Source organism: Podarcis pityusensis (genome assembly GCF_964106645.2).
Source record: "Podarcis pityusensis genome assembly, chromosome: 5".
Lineage (NCBI taxonomy): Eukaryota > Metazoa > Chordata > Lepidosauria > Squamata > Lacertidae > Podarcis > Podarcis pityusensis.
The window spans coordinates 66899610-66918341 of NC_138032.1; the positions used below are offsets into that span (position 1 = coordinate 66899610).

Sequence of the window (18732 nt, forward strand, 5' to 3'; positions counted from 1 at the left end):
AGCCACAATTCTGCAGCAATCTCATCTAGTTTGGGATGTGATCTTCTGAAGAACTTTTTTGGCATCTTTAAAAATGACATGCAGATAATGATAATAACACTCAGTTAAATATTCATGCTTCTTACGTGGCCCTTGGTGCTGAATTAGTTGCTCATTTCTCTCATACTGAACCACAAAGTCAGAGAGACCCATAATCAAGATAAATGAATTTGTAAAAAGGCATAGAAATGACTGAGTAACCTATCTGCTGAGAAAATGACTTCTTATGATAATGTTGTTTTGGAAACATTTCTAAAGAGCCTCAAGATTTAAAACAAAACAAGACATTGTTTTTTTAATGGTTTAAAATATAATAAATCACTAAAACATAATTCTCATTTGTTTACTTTACTGTAGAGACTGTTGGCAAATTGTGTAAAATGCATATTATTGTCCTTTCAGGGAAGATGTTCGGACAGCCAATGTTATCGCTGCTGAAGCCGTAACATGTCTTGTCATCGACAGAGAGTAAGTGTGCCATTTTTTACCCTATGATACCAATTATCTCAAACTGATCCTTATTGAAGTTGTGTGTATTGCCCTTCATCATACAAGTGATCACAGGATGACTTTTAACACAATACTGTATACACTTAGGTCCCGCTAGCCAAATGCTCTTTATATGAAAAATTCACTTATCCAAACATGAGGAATTAGTACCCAAACCTCACTGTGCACATTGTAGATTCAGATACTCAAACAGCCACACCTTCATGTAGTACTGCAAAGAAATAAGCAGCCTTAAACAAGACTTCCTTTTTGTGCTTTACTGGTCCATGGCAGCGGTTTTGCCAAAGACTATGGCACAGTTTCCGGGCCATCCTCAAGGGAAGCATCATGCAGAGTGTGTTACAATCTAATCATGAGGATACAGGAGCATGCACTACAGTGGAATGTTATTCTGATCCAGGAATGGCTGTAACTGATGAACCAGCCATAGCTGGTAAAAGACACGCCTTGCCACACAAAAGCACTTGGACCTCGTGACAGAGTACCCCCAAGAGTACCCCCTTCCTACATTGGGGGGGGGCACTTTACTAATCCGGTATTGGCATAAGATACACAAATTAAGTTACAGTTGATATGTTTGGCAGTGACCACAGTTCTAGTAAAAGGACTCTGGGATTTGAAATGACTAACAAGGATAACTCCTATGTGGTCTCACAGATCCCCAATACTGTCATTCTTTCACCGTTGTTGTAGTTGTTGTTAAAATTTGTTTACTACCCTTAATCCAAAGGTCCCAGGGCAGTTCACAACAGAAAAATTCAGCAGTTCCAAGCTTCCTGGAGATGTGATTTTTTAAAAAAAAACAACAACAGAATAATTAGCATTTCTTTATCTTAATTCCTACATCAATATGAAGCAATTATTGGGTTGCTAAATGAGAGTTTTCATATAAATTACAATATGTTGGATGCGCTCTTATTTCACTTTAATCAATCTATAAATGATCCCCATACCCTTTTAATGAAATCCTCAAATTGAAATACACTCAAAGGGATGGAGGGTGAAACATTAGATAGTAATGTTGAGAGAATACATGGAGTATGGAGTATGGCAAAAGGTTCTAGATTATTTTATTACTTTAAAGCTCTATTGTGACCATAAATGTGTAAGGGGGGGTTAAATACATACATACATAATAGCTGCAAGAAGTTAATTTGACAATGTATTCTATTTATTGAAGTGTAAGAAAACACTGCTTCAAAAGAAATACATTGTTAATTTTACTTACGACCCACTGGAATTTCACTGGGGCTGTATCTGATATAAACAGATGGGGGCTGTTAGGAATTTGAACTAAATAGCTTCTGTGACACATTTACAAGAAAGGTTCCATGTTACATAAACCAGCCATTATGCTGCATAAATCCATAGGGAAAGATGGAAATTAATGAACCCAATTAGACACATTCGACAGATATTCATTGAGGAAAGCCACTAAATAATTACTCACATTTTATTTGAACTATTCAGTACAAACATTTTGCAATTGGAACTTAATCATAATCAAAATAAATAGGTAGAATTAATCCAAAATTAGTCTTTAATCATTTGGTAATTATTTTTTATTCTTATGACAGCAGCTTAATATGCTTTTCTTTTACTACTGACAATGTCCTTGAAGTAGCAGGAGAGTGCATATATAACTCTAAACTTCTGGGACTCAAAGTTAATCCACTGCGTACCAGAGATTTCAACAATGTCGTGCAGCTGAGTGTGCCTGCATTCATGCTATTTATAGTGGAATATGTACTTAGTTGTATTGTGACCCTGGAGAATCTGATTTTGCAGACAGCGTATCCATTTCCAACACTCAATTAATTATATACATGAAGCTAAGTGGAGAAACTCGTTGTAGATTATGGGAAACCTATTAGGCTTTGTAAAAAAAATAATAATAAAGTACATGCTTGAAGTCTCCTTTAATAGCTTACGTCAATGCTTTCTTCCCTCACACATTATTCAAGTTTCATATAGAGGATGTAGTCCCAAAACCATTAATCATCATCATCATCTTGCTTATGTCCCTTAAAATCAATGATGTCAAACTTACATATTTTATTGTGGGTGGCAGAGCTCCCTTGATGTAAATGAATATTCTCTGATTGGTGTATGAAGGTCACTGCCACAAGAATATGACAAAGTTAGATGGCTTTAAAAGGGGGATTAGACAAATACATGGAGTTTAGGTCCATCAATGGCCACAAGTCATAGTGGCTATATGGTATCACCACGTTCAAAGGTAGTATGCCACTGAATGTCATTCAAACGTAGGATGCTGCCTTACACTGAGTCATACCATTGGTTTATCTGGCTCAGTATTGCCTACATGTCCTGGCAGTAGCTCACCAGAATTTGGGAAGATCTTGGATTTTTTTTTTTTTTTATATTTTATTAAGGATTTTCTTGTTTTACAGAAGTGTAGTGTCTCGTATTTTTTTTTTCATGTAACATTTTTACAAATCCGTTTCATTTGTTGAGGCATTAGGGGGAGAAGAAAAAAAAAAGAAAAAAGAAAAGGGGGGGTGGAGAGAGGGAAGATGGATGGCGGTGGGGTCGGGTGGCGGTGTTTCTATTATGTTTAATGTATGTAGAGTTTGGTGTCAGTGTCCCAAAATCCAACTATTCTGGACAACAGCCATACAAGAAATATGTAAAATAACTAAGCAAGTAATAGACATCACCCCAGAATTGGCCCTACTAAACATCTTCCAAGACAACAATGCCCATTTACACCACAAAGAACTCATAACCCACCTGCTCTCAGCAGCCAGAAACACCATAACCAGACACTGGAGAGACCTGTCAGGAGTAAGCATGGACCAATGGTACCAAATAGTATGGGAAACAGCCCTACTAGAAAAATTAACTAATAAACTGAAACTGACACGGAGACAAACAGAAGAAGATCTTGGATTTTCTGCATGTAAAGCAGATGCTTTATTAAGCCACAGCTCTTCCCCCAAATTGCTGGGCTACAACAACAGCAGAGGGTTATTTTCTTTAAGAATTGTCTCTGGGTTTCTCAGAGGAATCTTGTTGTCCACCACCACAAGAAACGGGTTGCTGGACTTAATAGGCTTTCGATCTAATCCAGAGGAGCTGCTCTTGTATTCTTAAATTCTATTCCATTCCGTGAAGGTGGCAGCTCATTAGGAACAAAGGGAGTGGCTCCACAGAACTATCCCTAGCTTTGTAGTGAATGAAATCTGCTCTCACAAGACCACTGAATTTGAAAATTTGAGTGCAACCCCAGAGAGAGTTAATCACAGGTAACAGAGAATCTAAATCCCTTGGATTCCAATTTAACCAGGCTTGCAAAATTTTCACACATGAGTATTTAATCACATTTGAGCCTCTCCTGTATAATCCCATGAAATGGTTAAATCTGAACAGAAAGCATAAAGAAGATTTTTGTTATGAGAATTACCATACCTGAAATGAAAGGTCAGCAGATTGGGTCTTGGCTCTGCCCACAGCTCAAAGGCAGCTAGGAGCATTTGGGGATGCAGGGTTCCCAGAATTCAGATTGCTCATGCCTTTGTTGAGTGCAGCCAAATCTCCATTTGTCCCATTCTTTGCTCTCTCCTTGGGTGTTTTTCATATACATACCTTGTCTTGCCCCTTCTTACATTGCTGTTTTTAATTCAGTAGCTTGTTCTTCCTCTGTTCTGCTGGTCCACAAGCTCCTTCTCTGGTGTTTTTTCCTCGGTTCCTTCTCTCTTTGTCTTTTCCTGTCAAAATTAAAAAAGGGAGTTAGATCAGCTTGCCAGCAGCATTTACAATTTCTGCCTTCACTAGGCAAGAAAGTTGTTACCTCATACCACACAGATAAGCGGGTAGCCAGAAAAGACTTGGTGGCAAGCAATCCCTGGGGTGGGAAATCGCAGGGAGGCCCCTTTCTTTATTGCTAAGGCACCTGTTGCCTCAGACCGCTTTTGATTTTTCTCCTCCACCTTTTCAGTCAATAGAAGCCATGCTTATACAGATTAAGCAGGCTGTTTGGGACATCTTCCTTCAGGAGCCCTACTCCTGGCCAGTGGCATAGCATGGGTTGCCATCACCTGGGACAAAGAAAATTTCCACTCTCAACACCCTCCAGACTTATAAGTTCCTGGTAAACTTCAAGAAGAGCCAATCCAAACAATCAGCTAGTCTACCTGAAAACCCTGCTGGGCACCTCCAGAGGCCCAACTTCTCTTCCTCCAGGACAAGTAGAAAAGATCAGCTCAGAGGTTTGGACCTTCATCAAATCCAAGAAAGAGGATCTCATGTCTATTGCATGGGTTCTATTTCTGTGCATCTCAGTGACACACATCACTGAGGGCAAAGCACCACACCTGTCCTCTCCATTGGGCTCTACTACTCTACCAGTAGACATCACATCAAGCAGACACTTGCACGTCAAACTCTCCAAACACCTCTGCCGAGCCTTGTGATCCAACCAGCAGATGGGTTCTCCTTTTCACTATCGTGACTTTTGAGGCAAATAAGTGCCTGTTCTGAAGTACAGTTCCATGTTTAAACATTGGGAAATTGAAGGATAAAAATATTGTGGCACCAAAAAAGAAAAAGAAAAAGAAAAGGTTATCTGAAACCAACCCTATGTTAACAACAGATGTATGAGCAGACAGGTTAGGACTTAAAATAGCTTGGTCTAGGGCAGCTGGTATAATATAACACTAATGGATTTACCGAGTATTCCCAACATCAATTCTCTGAATTTGTTGTTCTGGTTCTTTTTTTATGTTTTTTTAAAGAGAGCCTCATTAGTGCTGACAGAATACTGGTGATATGAAGTGAAACACCATGCTGAGAATAGCTTCAGGATTAAAGGAAATATGCCAGTAAAGTATTTGCAGCAATTTCTCATTTTATCCACTAGCCAAATGAGTATATGTGTTGAAGTCCAAAGTAACAACAAAATAGACAATTTAAAAGTAAATAAAAACACAAGAAGAGCCTTGCTGGATCAGATGAAACATCAATCTTCACCCTAGGACTGTGCTGAACATTCTTTTGGGAATATTTTTGGCACATTCGTGAGGGTGTGAGAAGGGCAAAAAAAACCACAATGGCATGAAAACATTATCAAGATGCCTGGAACACTTTTTGAGCAGTGACTTATTGTTATAAGTAATTCAGTGTTTCTCTAACTTGGGTCCCCAGCTGCTGTTGGACTACAACTCCCATCATCCCTAGCTAGCAGAGCCAATGGTCAGGGATGATGGGAGTTGTGGTCCAGCGGAATTTAAGAAACACTGTAATCTATGAGTCACCAGCAGGGGCTTCTCTCTCTCCCCCCCCCCTGCACTTTTTATAGATTTTTATATATTTTATCAGCATAGGTGGCCATGATCACCCCCATTTCCAGGGCATTGTCACCACAGCGCATCTGAGGAAGAAATTCATAGTTTCATTTACAGATAGAGGAAAACACGATTGTCTCCTGTTCCATACAGTAGTAGTAGTAGTAGTAGTAGTAGGCTTGGCGATGCACTCTAAAAGGATGCTACAATGTGATGTAGATTTCTTCCTCAGATGCTTTGCAGGCAAAAATGGACCCAGATGGGGCAGATCACTGCCACCACTTTCCCACAAAGGCAAACCCATTTTTTAAAAAAAAGAAAGAAAGAAAGAATAAGCATGTAAACAACAAATAGAAACACCTCTGGTCTCCCAGAATTCTAAAACTGTAAGTTCCTCACTCATCTCCCACTCCTGAAAATCACAACAATTTCTTTAGTGCATTCTCAAATGTGCATAAACTGAGTTACCATCTCTACAGCTTGAGAACAAGGCTTCAGAGATGGTGAGCCACTTTCAGGCCAGTCCTACCTTTCCCAACAAATAATTGCTGGAAGCCAATAAGCAGGATATGAAGGTGACAGCCTGCTTGCATTGTTTTTTCTCCAGCAACAAGTGTTCAGAGATGCACCCCCTCTAAACATAGAAACAGTGTTCCTCTGAATATGAATTATCATCTTCTTCCACAGACAAAACATAGCAATCCCAACTCCCCACTGCCGCCACTGGGGCTCTGGAGAGCAGCCACCTTATCTGCATTGTGGTGTCAGAGGTTGAGAGTGAGGTGAGGCAGGCAGATTGGGCTTGACCCTGCACCAGCTCCAGGCTGAGGATGCTGTTTCCAAAGCCACAATCAAATTCATAGCAAAACCCTTTGGAGTAGATGTTGCAACTTTTGATGTCCTTTCAAATTAAAAGAAGCATCTACCATTATCTAGCTTTACATCACTTTACCAAACGATCTGACTAATTTTATAGAAACCTACTTGCTGCATCTACTTTCAGTACCATTTATTCCTGTCAGTTTTATACTCTCTTGGTCACGGAGCACTTACATCTGGTGATTGTTATAATACCAAACACATTTTATTTATGCAGTATGGGTTTCAGTCATGGTTTAGATTTCAAATACTTCTTTATTTTTATGGACTGACTGTGGCTCAGTTCAATCTCTGTGGATAAATTATTTTTTCCTCAGGCTTTTTGAAGAGCGTATGTAAAAAAGGAGTGAATATAGAATCTAGTTTATCTGTATTTCAGGTCAGTCACCCCAAGCAGATTTTTATTTTTATTTTCTACTTCAGCCAATAGCTGTTTCCTAAAGGCTCTTTCAAAAATCCTAACCCCAGCAGTCAGTGCATTGTCACATCACAAAATGCCTGTTGATCAGGGATGGCCAAATTCTGTAATCTTGTGGGCCATGCTACTCTCCAGACAGTGGTCTCAAGAGCAGCCAGCTCCGTAATAAAGTTGGCACTATTTAGCAGTAAATATTCAACAGTTGCTGGAATGAGTTTGTGGCCCAAAACAACTAGAGTTGTTCTGTGGGTATTCACAGCTAAATCCTTATGAAAAGATTCAAAAACCTGCATATGATAAATATAAAAGCAGAAGAGAATTAAATGTTGAGCCAAGTATACATGCTTGGGGCAGCATGAGGGAAACAAATATTGATTTGCCCAACCTCATGCAGTTAAGACTTGTTTTGTTGTTTTCCAGTGTCTCAAATAGGAAGCTTCTATGGTTGCCTGCTCAGACTACGCAGTTCCCACCCCCAGCCCCCACCTCTCCAGTTGAACAGTAAATAAAGGACACAACACAGCTTGAATGGGCTCAGATCAGGTCACAACTTTATTAACAACAGTTGAAAGAGGTGTGGCATAGGCTTTGGATAACCATTTACATCCAGTCCACCTGCTGGAAGTGATGTCAAGGGTCAATCTGGCAATGGGGGTTCCTGTGACTTCCATCAAATGGGGGGACCCCCATGGGGGTTTCTGCCTTGAGGAGTGCTGAGGTCCAAGCCCCCACCTGGGCATACAGACAGAAGCAGCTCCTCCCAGACCCCTTTAACTGGATACCCTAGATTTTGGGAAGGGCAGGCAGAAACTACAACCTCCCCCAACCAAGACAAATGTTTGCCCAATGCCTAAACTTCCAAAGTTGTGATGATTGGTATGAGGTGGGCAAAAACACCAGGCGGAGCCAATTTGCCTAGTAGACAAATTTCTGCTCAGGCCTGAACATGGCAACCACCAATACCATAGCAAGGTCTGAGACAGCATGAAAGGAGGTGGGTGGATGGGTGGGTGGGTGAGAGTGTTGGCTATTTGCAGTTTAGTAGCGCTGCAGAGAGCTTGCTGGGGAGACCATGCATAACGAGGAACTCAAAATAACTTTAACAAGGTTTTAATAACAAAAACTCATTTTACACTAAAGATACCAACAAGCATGACTCAACCACCAACCCATCCCCCAGGGTACTGAGCTAGGTGCTGCTCTTTATATACTATACCCAATTGCTGACACAGCTTAATTAACACAACTTAGCAGCACCTGCTATGTTTCACAGCTGTAAAACTGGGTCTCGTTATTTGCCCTAGCCCTTAAAGACATACACATCTTGTGAAACAATAATGGACCTTCACATTTAAAGAGACCATTCAACAGGGAGATCCAATAAAAAACAAGGTGCTAGGACAGGGCCGCCTTAAATCTCCTGGGAGTGGACCTGAAGGGAGCCTACCTGCTCCATCAGGCCCTCCCCCTGGGACAGCTCTGCCTCCAAGCCTGCCTGTCATTGGCCAATTTGCAGGCAGACTTGGATCCAAGACACCAGCCAGCAAGGTGAGCTCTAAGCTGTCCCATGCCAGCAGGGCAATCCTCAGATGCCAAAGTCCTCATCAGGTCTCAGTGCCAGGAGGCATTGCCAGCCTGCAATGCGGCTGCACCCAAGGTGGGTAAGCAGACTGGTCTAATTAATACGTATACACAATGTTAAGAGCAAAAGCTGTTGAGCTGCATTTCATTTTTTGCACATGAGAAGGAGGTTTCACCTTCACCACGTCTATAACCGTGTTTCATTTTGCTGTGAACTGAATTATGGTATCACAGTCTTCCCCAAGTAACTTATTGTTTCTTCGTTTAGGCTATTTAGTTGACTCTGCAGGATGGTATATTAAAATAATAGAATTCTTCAGCTTTTATTACCCCAGGCAGTAGGAAGTTTGAGCAACATTTGCCAGGGCATTGTCCTTTGGAGAAAAGATCATTGGAGTTGTTTGGTGAATTTGTGAAAATATATTTGTTGTTAGAAGTCTAAAGCTGAGAAGGAATGGTAGAGAAGGAACAGCCAGCTTAGACTGATGGATTCCAAGACAGAATCCAAGCCCAACAAACTCAGAAAACTCCTGACTGTTTCTGCCCAAAGCCCCAAACACCTGAAAAACCCAGTTCAAAACTACTTACAGTTCCCTTAGACTCACATTTGAAGTCTCTGACTGTAATCAGTTTTATCTGCTTTCCCTACCGCAGTTTGCATCACTGAAGGAAGGTTGCCAAGCTCTTGAAATCAGCGGTTTTGGTACCAGCAGTTTTTAGGAGGTCTGGAGCCACAGCCCAGCACAACCATTGTTGAATCAAATTAGGCACATAGCAAGAAAAATAGGAAGGAATGAGAGTGGCTGGGGAAACCCAGCCAGATGGGTGGGGTATAAATAATAAAAATTATCATCATCATCTTGCATATCTGGCAACTAGCCAAAGAGCAAATAAAAATAAAAGTGGACATGCCATATTTCCCCACACCCCTATTTATTGACAATTGTGCACTGAAATGCAGATTGTTTTTTTGAGTGCTTAGGGGATATCTATAAGCAGTTTAAATTTCAGCACACCATTTTGGCATAGTGTGTATGCTATTGTTGCTTCTTCATTGTGCCCCCTTTTGACTGGTTTCTATATTTGAATGATGGGACCTTCAACTGAATACTGCAGTATGTTTCCTGCTAGAAGGAGTATTCATATTTAGGATTCCTCTGCCGCCTCCTCCTCCTTGACAAAGTAATAATAATAATATAATAATAAATAATATAATAATAATAAATAAATAAGGATAAGAATGTGCACCCCACCCCCGAGACCATTCCAGTGAAACTATCCAACCTCCCAAACACCTCTTGCGATGATTTGTACAAATTCTACAAAAACTTTCCATATCTCCACAAAATCATTTTCCTGCATATTTAGCCATGTCTTTCTCCAGGATATTTAAGGGGATAAAGCAGGGCATTCCATCCCTGACCCCAGTTTTTCATTTTCATTTTCCAAATGGAAAAGGAATGTTGATACTCCCCCCTTTTTTCCAGCCTTTTTTCTTTCTTTCTCCAGCCTTATTTAATGCCTGTGTTTGCTATTAGAGGGAGTGATTAAAGAATGAGGAAAAAGTGGAGCTGTTAATAGCAGAAAAATATGTTGTCCCTATGTTGGGAACGCACATGTCATACCTTATCATGAAATCAAACTGGAATGTTTGTCCTCTTGTTCAACGCATCATCTGCATAATTGCTTGACTAGGTTTCTTTCTTTTATTACCGCCTCTGAGTAACAGGAACGAGTAAAAATGTGCTGATTGCTGCATTACATGTTCTCAGGCTTTTCAGAGTTACAAATTCGTCATTTGCTCAAAGTACCTTTCTAAATTTTTAATGTGATTGCTGTACCATCTCTATAAATCCAGTTAAGTAACTACATCTTCTGCTATCAGATAAAACAGGAATAGTGGCTTCACACTGGGTGAAGGAAAAATGAATTTTGGTAGATTTGGTTTCCTGTGCGCACACCATGCATTTAAAGCACATTTAAAGCATGTGGACTTCCACCAAAGAATGCTGGTAACTGTAGTTCACACGACACACCTACACACTGCCGCTGAGACACTAACATGTCACGACACATAGTTTGGAAAGCTCTGCTATTGATATTGTAATTTTGAGGATTGTTCAGACTCTGCCAGCAGCTCCCAGCCATTTGCCAGACCCATATCTATCAATCAGGCTGTTGGAATCGATGGCATTTAGACATAGCATTGTACTGAACTGGCCCAGAATGTTACTACAGCTGGCCAACCTATGAATGCTACTCTATTCACATGACTGGTGTCATGTCAGAGGAAGAGACTCGCAGATAATCTACTTCCATGATTTTAAAAAAGTGCAGTTTTTCTACTCTCGGGTAGAATTTGGGAGCTCCCAACTCTAGTCCCTGCTGCCTCTAATTAATGGGTTTCAGCTACAAACTTTGGAACTTTGCAGAGTTTCTGCCAGATGGACTGGACAGTACTTAGCTAGATGAACCAAGAGCCTGAGTAAAAGGAAGCTCCATAATATAACCTGAATCATTCCCTCAACTTTGAACTACTCATGCACCATTAATTCTACAAGAAAACTGGATGCAGTACTGTCTCCACCAGCTTACTGTTGCATCCCATAAAATATCTATCTAGCTATGGAATTTCTGAAATAAGTGTGCTGCAAGATTTAACTGGTGCCTGGACTGAGAATGGAGATCTGAAATCGAAGCCAGGGCTTGACGCAAAGATGTTCCAAGCTGCAGTTCTGATAGCTCACCAGATGGAGCAGCCACTCACAGGTTCTATCCAGGCCCCCTTCTGAAATTAGGGTCATCATAGCTTTTAAATCAGGCATAGGCAAACTCAGCCCTCCAGATGTTTTGGGACTACAACTCCCATCATCCCTGACCACTGGTCCTGTTAGCTAGGGATGATGGGAGTTGTAGTCCCAAAACATCTGGAGGGCCGGGTTTGCCTATGCCTGTTTTAAATATTTAACAAAAGTATTTTATTGCAGTACACTAGTGTATTCCAGCAGACGGTATGGAAAGCACTAATCCAAGCAACATTGCCCTGGATAGGCAATTCCTTCATTTTCCTTCCCCCGTTCAGGTATTACGCCACCTTTTTTTCTCAGCTGATTGGCAAGGCAACATGTCTTTCCAGTTGGCATGGAGGAACCTTAGCGCTGGAAAACATGTGCATTAAATGTTACAATTTATTTCTGTAAGTGCAAAAACAAGTAGGTGCAGCTGAGTATGTGCAAAATGTTTCTCTCTTCAAAATATTTTTGGTTTGTGATGCCTTAGAGATGAATCCCATCATATTTTTAATGTTAAATGATTGCAAATTAAATTAAAATTTGTGCTTATCTCAACCATATATTTTAACTAATCACATATGACATAGTCTCCATTATTCTGGAAATGTTATTTGATGTATGACTTAAAAGTGCTAAAATATACATGTTGTTAATTAGTCAAGGATGCTGATGTGCTGTGATTTAGGGGGAGCTCCACCCCCTTCAGTGTGAGAGAGGGATTAATATTTACCTTTGAGAGAGGGCCCCGTATGTTCTTTGCTCTTCCTCTCTTTATTTTTTGATGTTATTTTGTTTTGTTTTAAAATTTTTTTAGATTAGATTGTTTTTTATTCTATTTTATGATGAAAAGTTTCAATACAATTTATGGGGTGGGGGGAAACCTCCCATGTTTGTGTGTGTAGATACCTTTAAAAAAAAGGAAGAATGACAGGTAAAGTCGAAAGCACAAATGAGTGGCTGGAGGGGATTATGAGGAATCATATAATTCTTCATGTCAAAAACTGTGAAATCCTTTTGCTATGGTTTTGTTATGTTTAATAGCATGTTTATCTTGTATTTTTCAGTTGAATAAAAAACAGAGCCAAAGCAGCAACCTTTTTAATTATTAGTTCAGAGAGTTATTAATTTAGAAAGTTGCCGAAGTTTAATTTAGTTTCTTATATTTGCTTCGGGCAATTACCACTACCAAATAATTAATTAATTTTGTATTTGTTGTTGTTATGATCAGCTTAATACTCCTTATCTCATTTCTCAAGGTGATACTTTAAGAATTGACTTTACTGGCCCATGTCCTTAATATTTCTGCATTCCTGTTAAAGTTCAAAAAATGTGCAAGTTAAATACATATTAATGTTCACCCTGCCAAGAATTGATTTCCCCAATACTCTTTATTTTTAAAATACCATTTTAGTTGGTTATAACATATAACCCTCCTATAACCTTCCATTTCAAAGGAGAATTGAACTCTGGCCATGTTGCTACTGTATTAGCAGGCAGCTTGTTCTTCTTTCATTGATATACTAATGTGAGAACATAAGAAGGTCAGGCTAATGGCCCATCTAGTCCAGCATCCTGTTTTCGCAGTGGCCAACCAAATGCCTGGGGAAAACCCACAAGAAGGATTCGAGCACAAGAGCACTGTCCCCTCCTGTGATTTCCAGCAACTGGTATTCAGAAGCATTGCTGCCTCCAACTGTGGAGGCAGTGCACAGACATCATGGCTAATAACCACTGAAAGCCATCCTCCATGATTTTTTTCTAAACCATTCTTTAAAGCCATCTGGATTGGTGCCCCTCACTGCCTCTGGAGGGAGTGCTCTCCAACACTAGGAGCAAGGTCTCCGTAGTATCAGATAAATAGTGCTGATTTTGTCAAAAACATATCCATTGTTTGCTTTGATGAGCAAGTATTCTGGTGGTTAAAAGCTGTCCCCCCCAAAAAAAATCTCAAATAAGTAATCACTAAGATCCACCCCATATTGAGCATCCCATTCTTATCCACTTAATTGTTGGTTTTCTCAGGAATGGGGCACTTATATTTGTTGCTGCTCATTAAAAGGCAGATAATTCTTCTGTTGCGTGTTACCACAAAAGCAAATTTGGTTCTTCTTTGTACTTCATCTTTCAATCCTTCTTAACAATAAGTTGAAGCCTCTGGCAGGCCCACAAAGGCTTTTAAGAAGGCAAGGAACTAGGCTTGATTACTGGCAACAAACAGGACCAGTATAGAATTGCAGCCTCTATTATATTCCATCCCCCCCCCCCACCATGATGTTTTAGAAGTTTCTTGAAAGGAAGATGTACTTAATGAGTGACATTTTTTTTAACGGTGTTTTTATTATACTCGAATATTTTTCTTTAATATGTGCCTTTTACTTTACAGCTCTTTCAAACATCTGATTGGAGGCCTGGATGATGTTTCCAATAAAGCATATGAGGATGCCGAAGCAAAAGCAAAGTAAGTGTCAGTCAATGGTTCTTTTATATACTTTCTTTCAATATACTTGCCTTTGTGCTTCTTTATTTAAAAGAAAGGGGAGGGGGAACCAAATTAAAATATTTCTGAAAACTGTCCTTTAGTGTTGTAAAAGAAAACTCCTAAAAATATAAAATTAAAGAAATGTGATCATTACCAATGTATATACAGTGGTACCTTGGGTTAAGAACTTAATTTGTTCTGGGGGTCCGTTCTTAACCTGAAACTGTTCTTAACCTGAGGTACCACTTTAACTAATGGGGCCTCCCGCTGCTGCCACGCCACTGGTGCATGATTTCTGTTCACATCCTGAGGTAAAGTTCTTAACCCGAGGTACTATTTCTGGGTAAGCAGAGTCTGTAACCTGAAGCGTCTGTAACCCAAGGTACCACTGTATATTTTTTATACCATATTCCAAAAGTACAACTATGTTGCACAGTATTTCTTTGAGACAATAAATAAAAGATAAACAAGTCAAAAAAATGTGTGGCTCTCAAGTAGTGGAGACCTGGGCTGGCTCCTATAGCAGCAATTATTCCCATTGCTTGTCCTGCCGAAGAGGAGTGGCGACACAAGGAGATATGGGCCTGGGATGGGCTGGAAGGAGGCAGGCAGTTGCCCTTCTGGCCTAAGACATGGAGGAGATGAGCTGGTAGATTCACTCTTAACACCAAAGCAAGGCAGCTACATCCCAGGATCGGCTGAGTGATCACATTGCAGCAGCAATTGCAACTTCTGGATTGCTTGGTCCTGCACATAGAAAGGAGAGGACAACAGAGAGGAGGACAGCCTGCTTTCTCCCTTTACACCATCCTTTTCACCCCAGTTGATAAACCCAACTCTCCCCACATCAGGAATTATTATACAAACTGCAGCTAAAAATAACTAGCAGGTTAGAAAGGTTGGTTTGACAGACTAGCTAGTGCTTCAGTCAACATTCATATTAAGAAAGGAATAATATTCCCACCAGCAGACTAGCTGGAATCACGACACCGACAACTTGGGAATATGTTCTCAACTCCTCAGAAATCTGTATATAATAGTACACATTCCAACAAATTGATGATAAGGGCTGCTATAATTGCGACTTAGACATTCTCCTGCCTGAACGATCTTAATAGAAAGTCTTACAAGTGTGCATTATAGTTTAATCTTCTCTGTGAAACCAGAAATGACTTCTATTATTTATTTATTTTTTGCAATAAAACGAGCAGAATTCAAGGTTCTTGAGAGGCACAAATTGAAAGGTGCCTAAACAGTATAAAGTTTAAATGGTAACTTGTTATTGCCATATTTACAACTACTCTAGGGTATTGTTGAGAAATGTGTAAGAGAGCCTAGTAGACCCTGATGTTAAGTCAGAACATTATAGATGTCTAGCAAGCTCCAGTGGTAGCCAGCAGAGGAACCTGACACAGGGCATTAATTTTTAGGGTGGTGGCAAAGCTGAGGCATTCATAGATCTGCTGAATCATTTCCCAGAGGGGGCCTGATTTGGGCCTCTGCTATGCCAGCCTGGAGCCAGTGCTGCAAAAAATAATCTCCCAATGTCACATCCTGGTTGACAGGAGCTGGCAGGGCTGAGGATGCTATGGATAATCTGCTTTTCCACTCTTCCCAGGCCCCTCTTAAGACTGCTCTGCCCATCCTTTTCTTGCATGTCTATGCAATCCTAAAGTGGCTGAATTAAGTGGTCTTTGACTTTGTTAAGCTGAAAGTATCACTGCTTCATACATCTAGAAGTTACAAAGCACAACAACTTTTCAGAAAATATATTAGTCAAATACCACACACAGATTTGCTAGGCTTGTTGAAAGTATCCATATGGAATACGTTGTACCTAACAGAAGCCATACTGAAACCTGCTTCATAAAGGTGTTCTGTTCAACAGTTCCTTCATCTGGCAGAGCTCCTATAAGATGGTTTTTCATGTTGCTCTAATTGACTTCAACTAATTGCCTTTCAAGGGAATATATTTCAAGTATCAGGCTGTGAATTGACAGCAGGAGATACAGTTCTGTGTAAGCAAGGTGCACACTTGCTAATAAGATAAGTGGCAGAATATTATTCTTTTCTGTCAGTTTGCACTGGAAAATATCACATTATTGAGCACCGATCATAGTGACTTTGAGGAATGTTTAAGTTACTTATTTATATATAGAAAGCTGACTCAGTGATTGATTCCTGGCCACAATGTGTGCAATTCAAAGATTTACCACATCTGAGGTTCCTTCTAGTTTGCTCTATAAAAGAATATAAACCCCAATGTGCCCAGGTATTTCACATTGTGCAGTATTATCTTTCTTGGAGAAGGGAACGGAGAATTCCCCTCACACAGAAATTTCATTGTTTACATTTGAACTGCTGGATTGCAACCAGTGGCTTTATTTTGGCCTCTCCTACTAGTGGCAGTGACAGAGAAAAATACTAGATGGGGGGTGGTGCGGGTACACAAACAGGACAAAGTGAATTTCGTGGAACCAGCTTGTGAAACGTACCTTTCCGTCAAGTAACCAGAAGGATTCATCACTTGCAGGGACATAGGCTACTTGTTTGGCAGCACCTCTGTCCGAATCCCAATTTCACATTCCCATGCATGTTACTTTCTCCTTTTCCCAGCACCAGATCAATTTTAATCTATCATGCTGAATAATTCTCAGCCAATGAGCATTGGCTAGTTATCTTGTAGATATCAATAATATCACTGTACTTGGTTGTTGTCAGCCTGAGCTACTATTAGTAGCTTCGGATAAGGCGGCGTTGCAAAGCAACATGATGTGTGCAACAGAATGCAGACTTTTGATATCACTCATTTGGAGATGTGCAACAGAGATGTGGGAGCAGATTGTGCATTTCCCAGATAGTGAAGAAGTAATATATATATATATATATATATATATATATATATATATATATATATTTCAGATAAAACAGTGTCTTAAGTAAGCTTAAAGTGTTTGTGATTCTTCTTCCACAACACTATTGCATAAACCTGCTATGAGTAATGAAAATATTTTTGCCATGTTTGGATGTCGCTCTAAACCATACTGTAAAAAAGGTAAAGGACCCCTGACAGTTAAGTCCAGTCGCAGATGACTCTGGGGTTGCGGCTCTTATCTCGCTTAACAGTTTTTCTGGGTCATGTGGCCAGCATGACTAAGCCGCTTCTGGTGTGTCAGGGAACTGACATCGGAGCTAGAGGCAGAGGAAAGGCTCTCAAATGATGCTGGAGAAGGGCCCAGCAGGGAGAGAGGTAGCTCCGCAGATGGGGAAGCAAATCAGCGCTACACCAGGGATAAGGAGGGGCTGATGGGGGAATCGGCGAGAGGGCTCCAGGACTCTTCACCGGACACCAGCGGGGAGAGCACTGGTCCCCCGCTACCCACGCCCACCCTGCGCAGAAGACTTCCACGCAGAGAGAGTAGGAGGAGACTGGGTGTCAAACAACTTTTATGTTGGAAAAGATTTAAGAAACGCCCACTGACGGATTCTGCTAGCGACTGAGGCAGCCATGAAGTGAAGGGCTGCCCAGACTGAAAGGTTTACCAAGGCAACAAAGCCTGGAGAGGCGGCAACATACGCATGAGCAACCCATACTCATTATAGCAATCCGTCAGTCCGTGACGTTGCTTGTGCACAGCGGCAGGCAGCATCATGAGCAAAACCGGAGAAGCTGGCGCCACGGAAGGAGCAGCAGGAGTGCAAAATCTGGTGGAGAGGAACCGAGATTCGGAGCAGCATGTGGCTCTTCTGACGGCGCGGCTGGACGAAAGGCGGGCTCAAGATGCACAGGTCAGACCCACCCCCGTAGCAAGGAAGGTACCGGGACTGGTACACAAATTTGGAGGGAAGCCCCAGGACTATATAGTGCGTTCCGAACAGAAATAGAGTACGCTTTGGAACTGCAGCAGAATGATTTTGCAGACGACGGGGAGCGGGTTGCTTATATTGTTGGGCATCTGCAGGATGAAGCCAGGGAATGGATCAGGCCCCTAATGGCAACGCAGAATGCCGCCTTGAAGGACCTGAGGAAATTTTTCCAGGCAATGGACGCAATGTACTCCAGTGATGTACAGCAAAGTGTGACTCGGCGGGAACTGATGAACTGTAAACAGGGGCACCAGTCAGTTAGAGACTACTAGTCACGCTTTGCCATGTTAGTTCACCGGCTCGGGTGGGAACTGGACTCTGAACCCATTCAAATGTTGTTCGAGGAGGGGTTGTCTCCAATGGTGAAGGACGAGCTTTCCCGCGCACCCCGCCCGCAGTCGATGGATCAGCTGACCAAGGCTGTGCTTGCGATTGGTGTAAGGCAGGAAGCGCGGGCTCAGGAGAAGCGGGAAGGGAGAGAGCAACGTTACCATGACTACCGCATTCCTGAAATACCAAGGCAGCCTTCCCCGCCAGTGGAGCGCATGGAAATAGATGGAGCGCGCACGAGGGAGATTTCAAACTCCAGTGAAGGTCGCAAGAGAGAGGGAAAGGATGGGAAAACCACCAAGAAGTGTTTTCTCTGCCAGCGGCCAGGACATTTTGCCAGGGTCTGCCCGCAAAGAAAGGCCTGGCAAGGGATGGTGGGAGCTGCAGGGGGTGAGGAGGAGATGGCACAGGAGCAGGGAAACGCCAAAGCTTGGCTGCCACTCAACGGGCACAGCAGCCAGGCCAGCAACCAATAGAAGTGCCCAAACCAGACCCCCCCCCAGGGCGGCTATAGCCATAGAAGCGGTGCTA

The 18732-nt window shown here is 41.4% G+C and overlaps 1 protein-coding gene across 4 annotated transcripts in view; it reads left to right on the top strand.

Moving 5' to 3' along the window:
* Window positions 1-18732, top strand: part of PRKG1 (protein kinase cGMP-dependent 1) — a 686067-nt gene that overhangs the window by 591910 nt on the left and 75425 nt on the right. For all 4 annotated transcript variants that reach the window (XM_081004551.1, XM_081004550.1, XM_081004552.1 and 1 more), the window contains 2 exons: window positions 442-507; window positions 13909-13983. In XM_081004551.1, the coding sequence (XP_080860677.1) occupies window positions 442-507; window positions 13909-13983 (141 nt within the window). The remainder of the gene's footprint in view (window positions 1-441; window positions 508-13908; window positions 13984-18732) is intronic.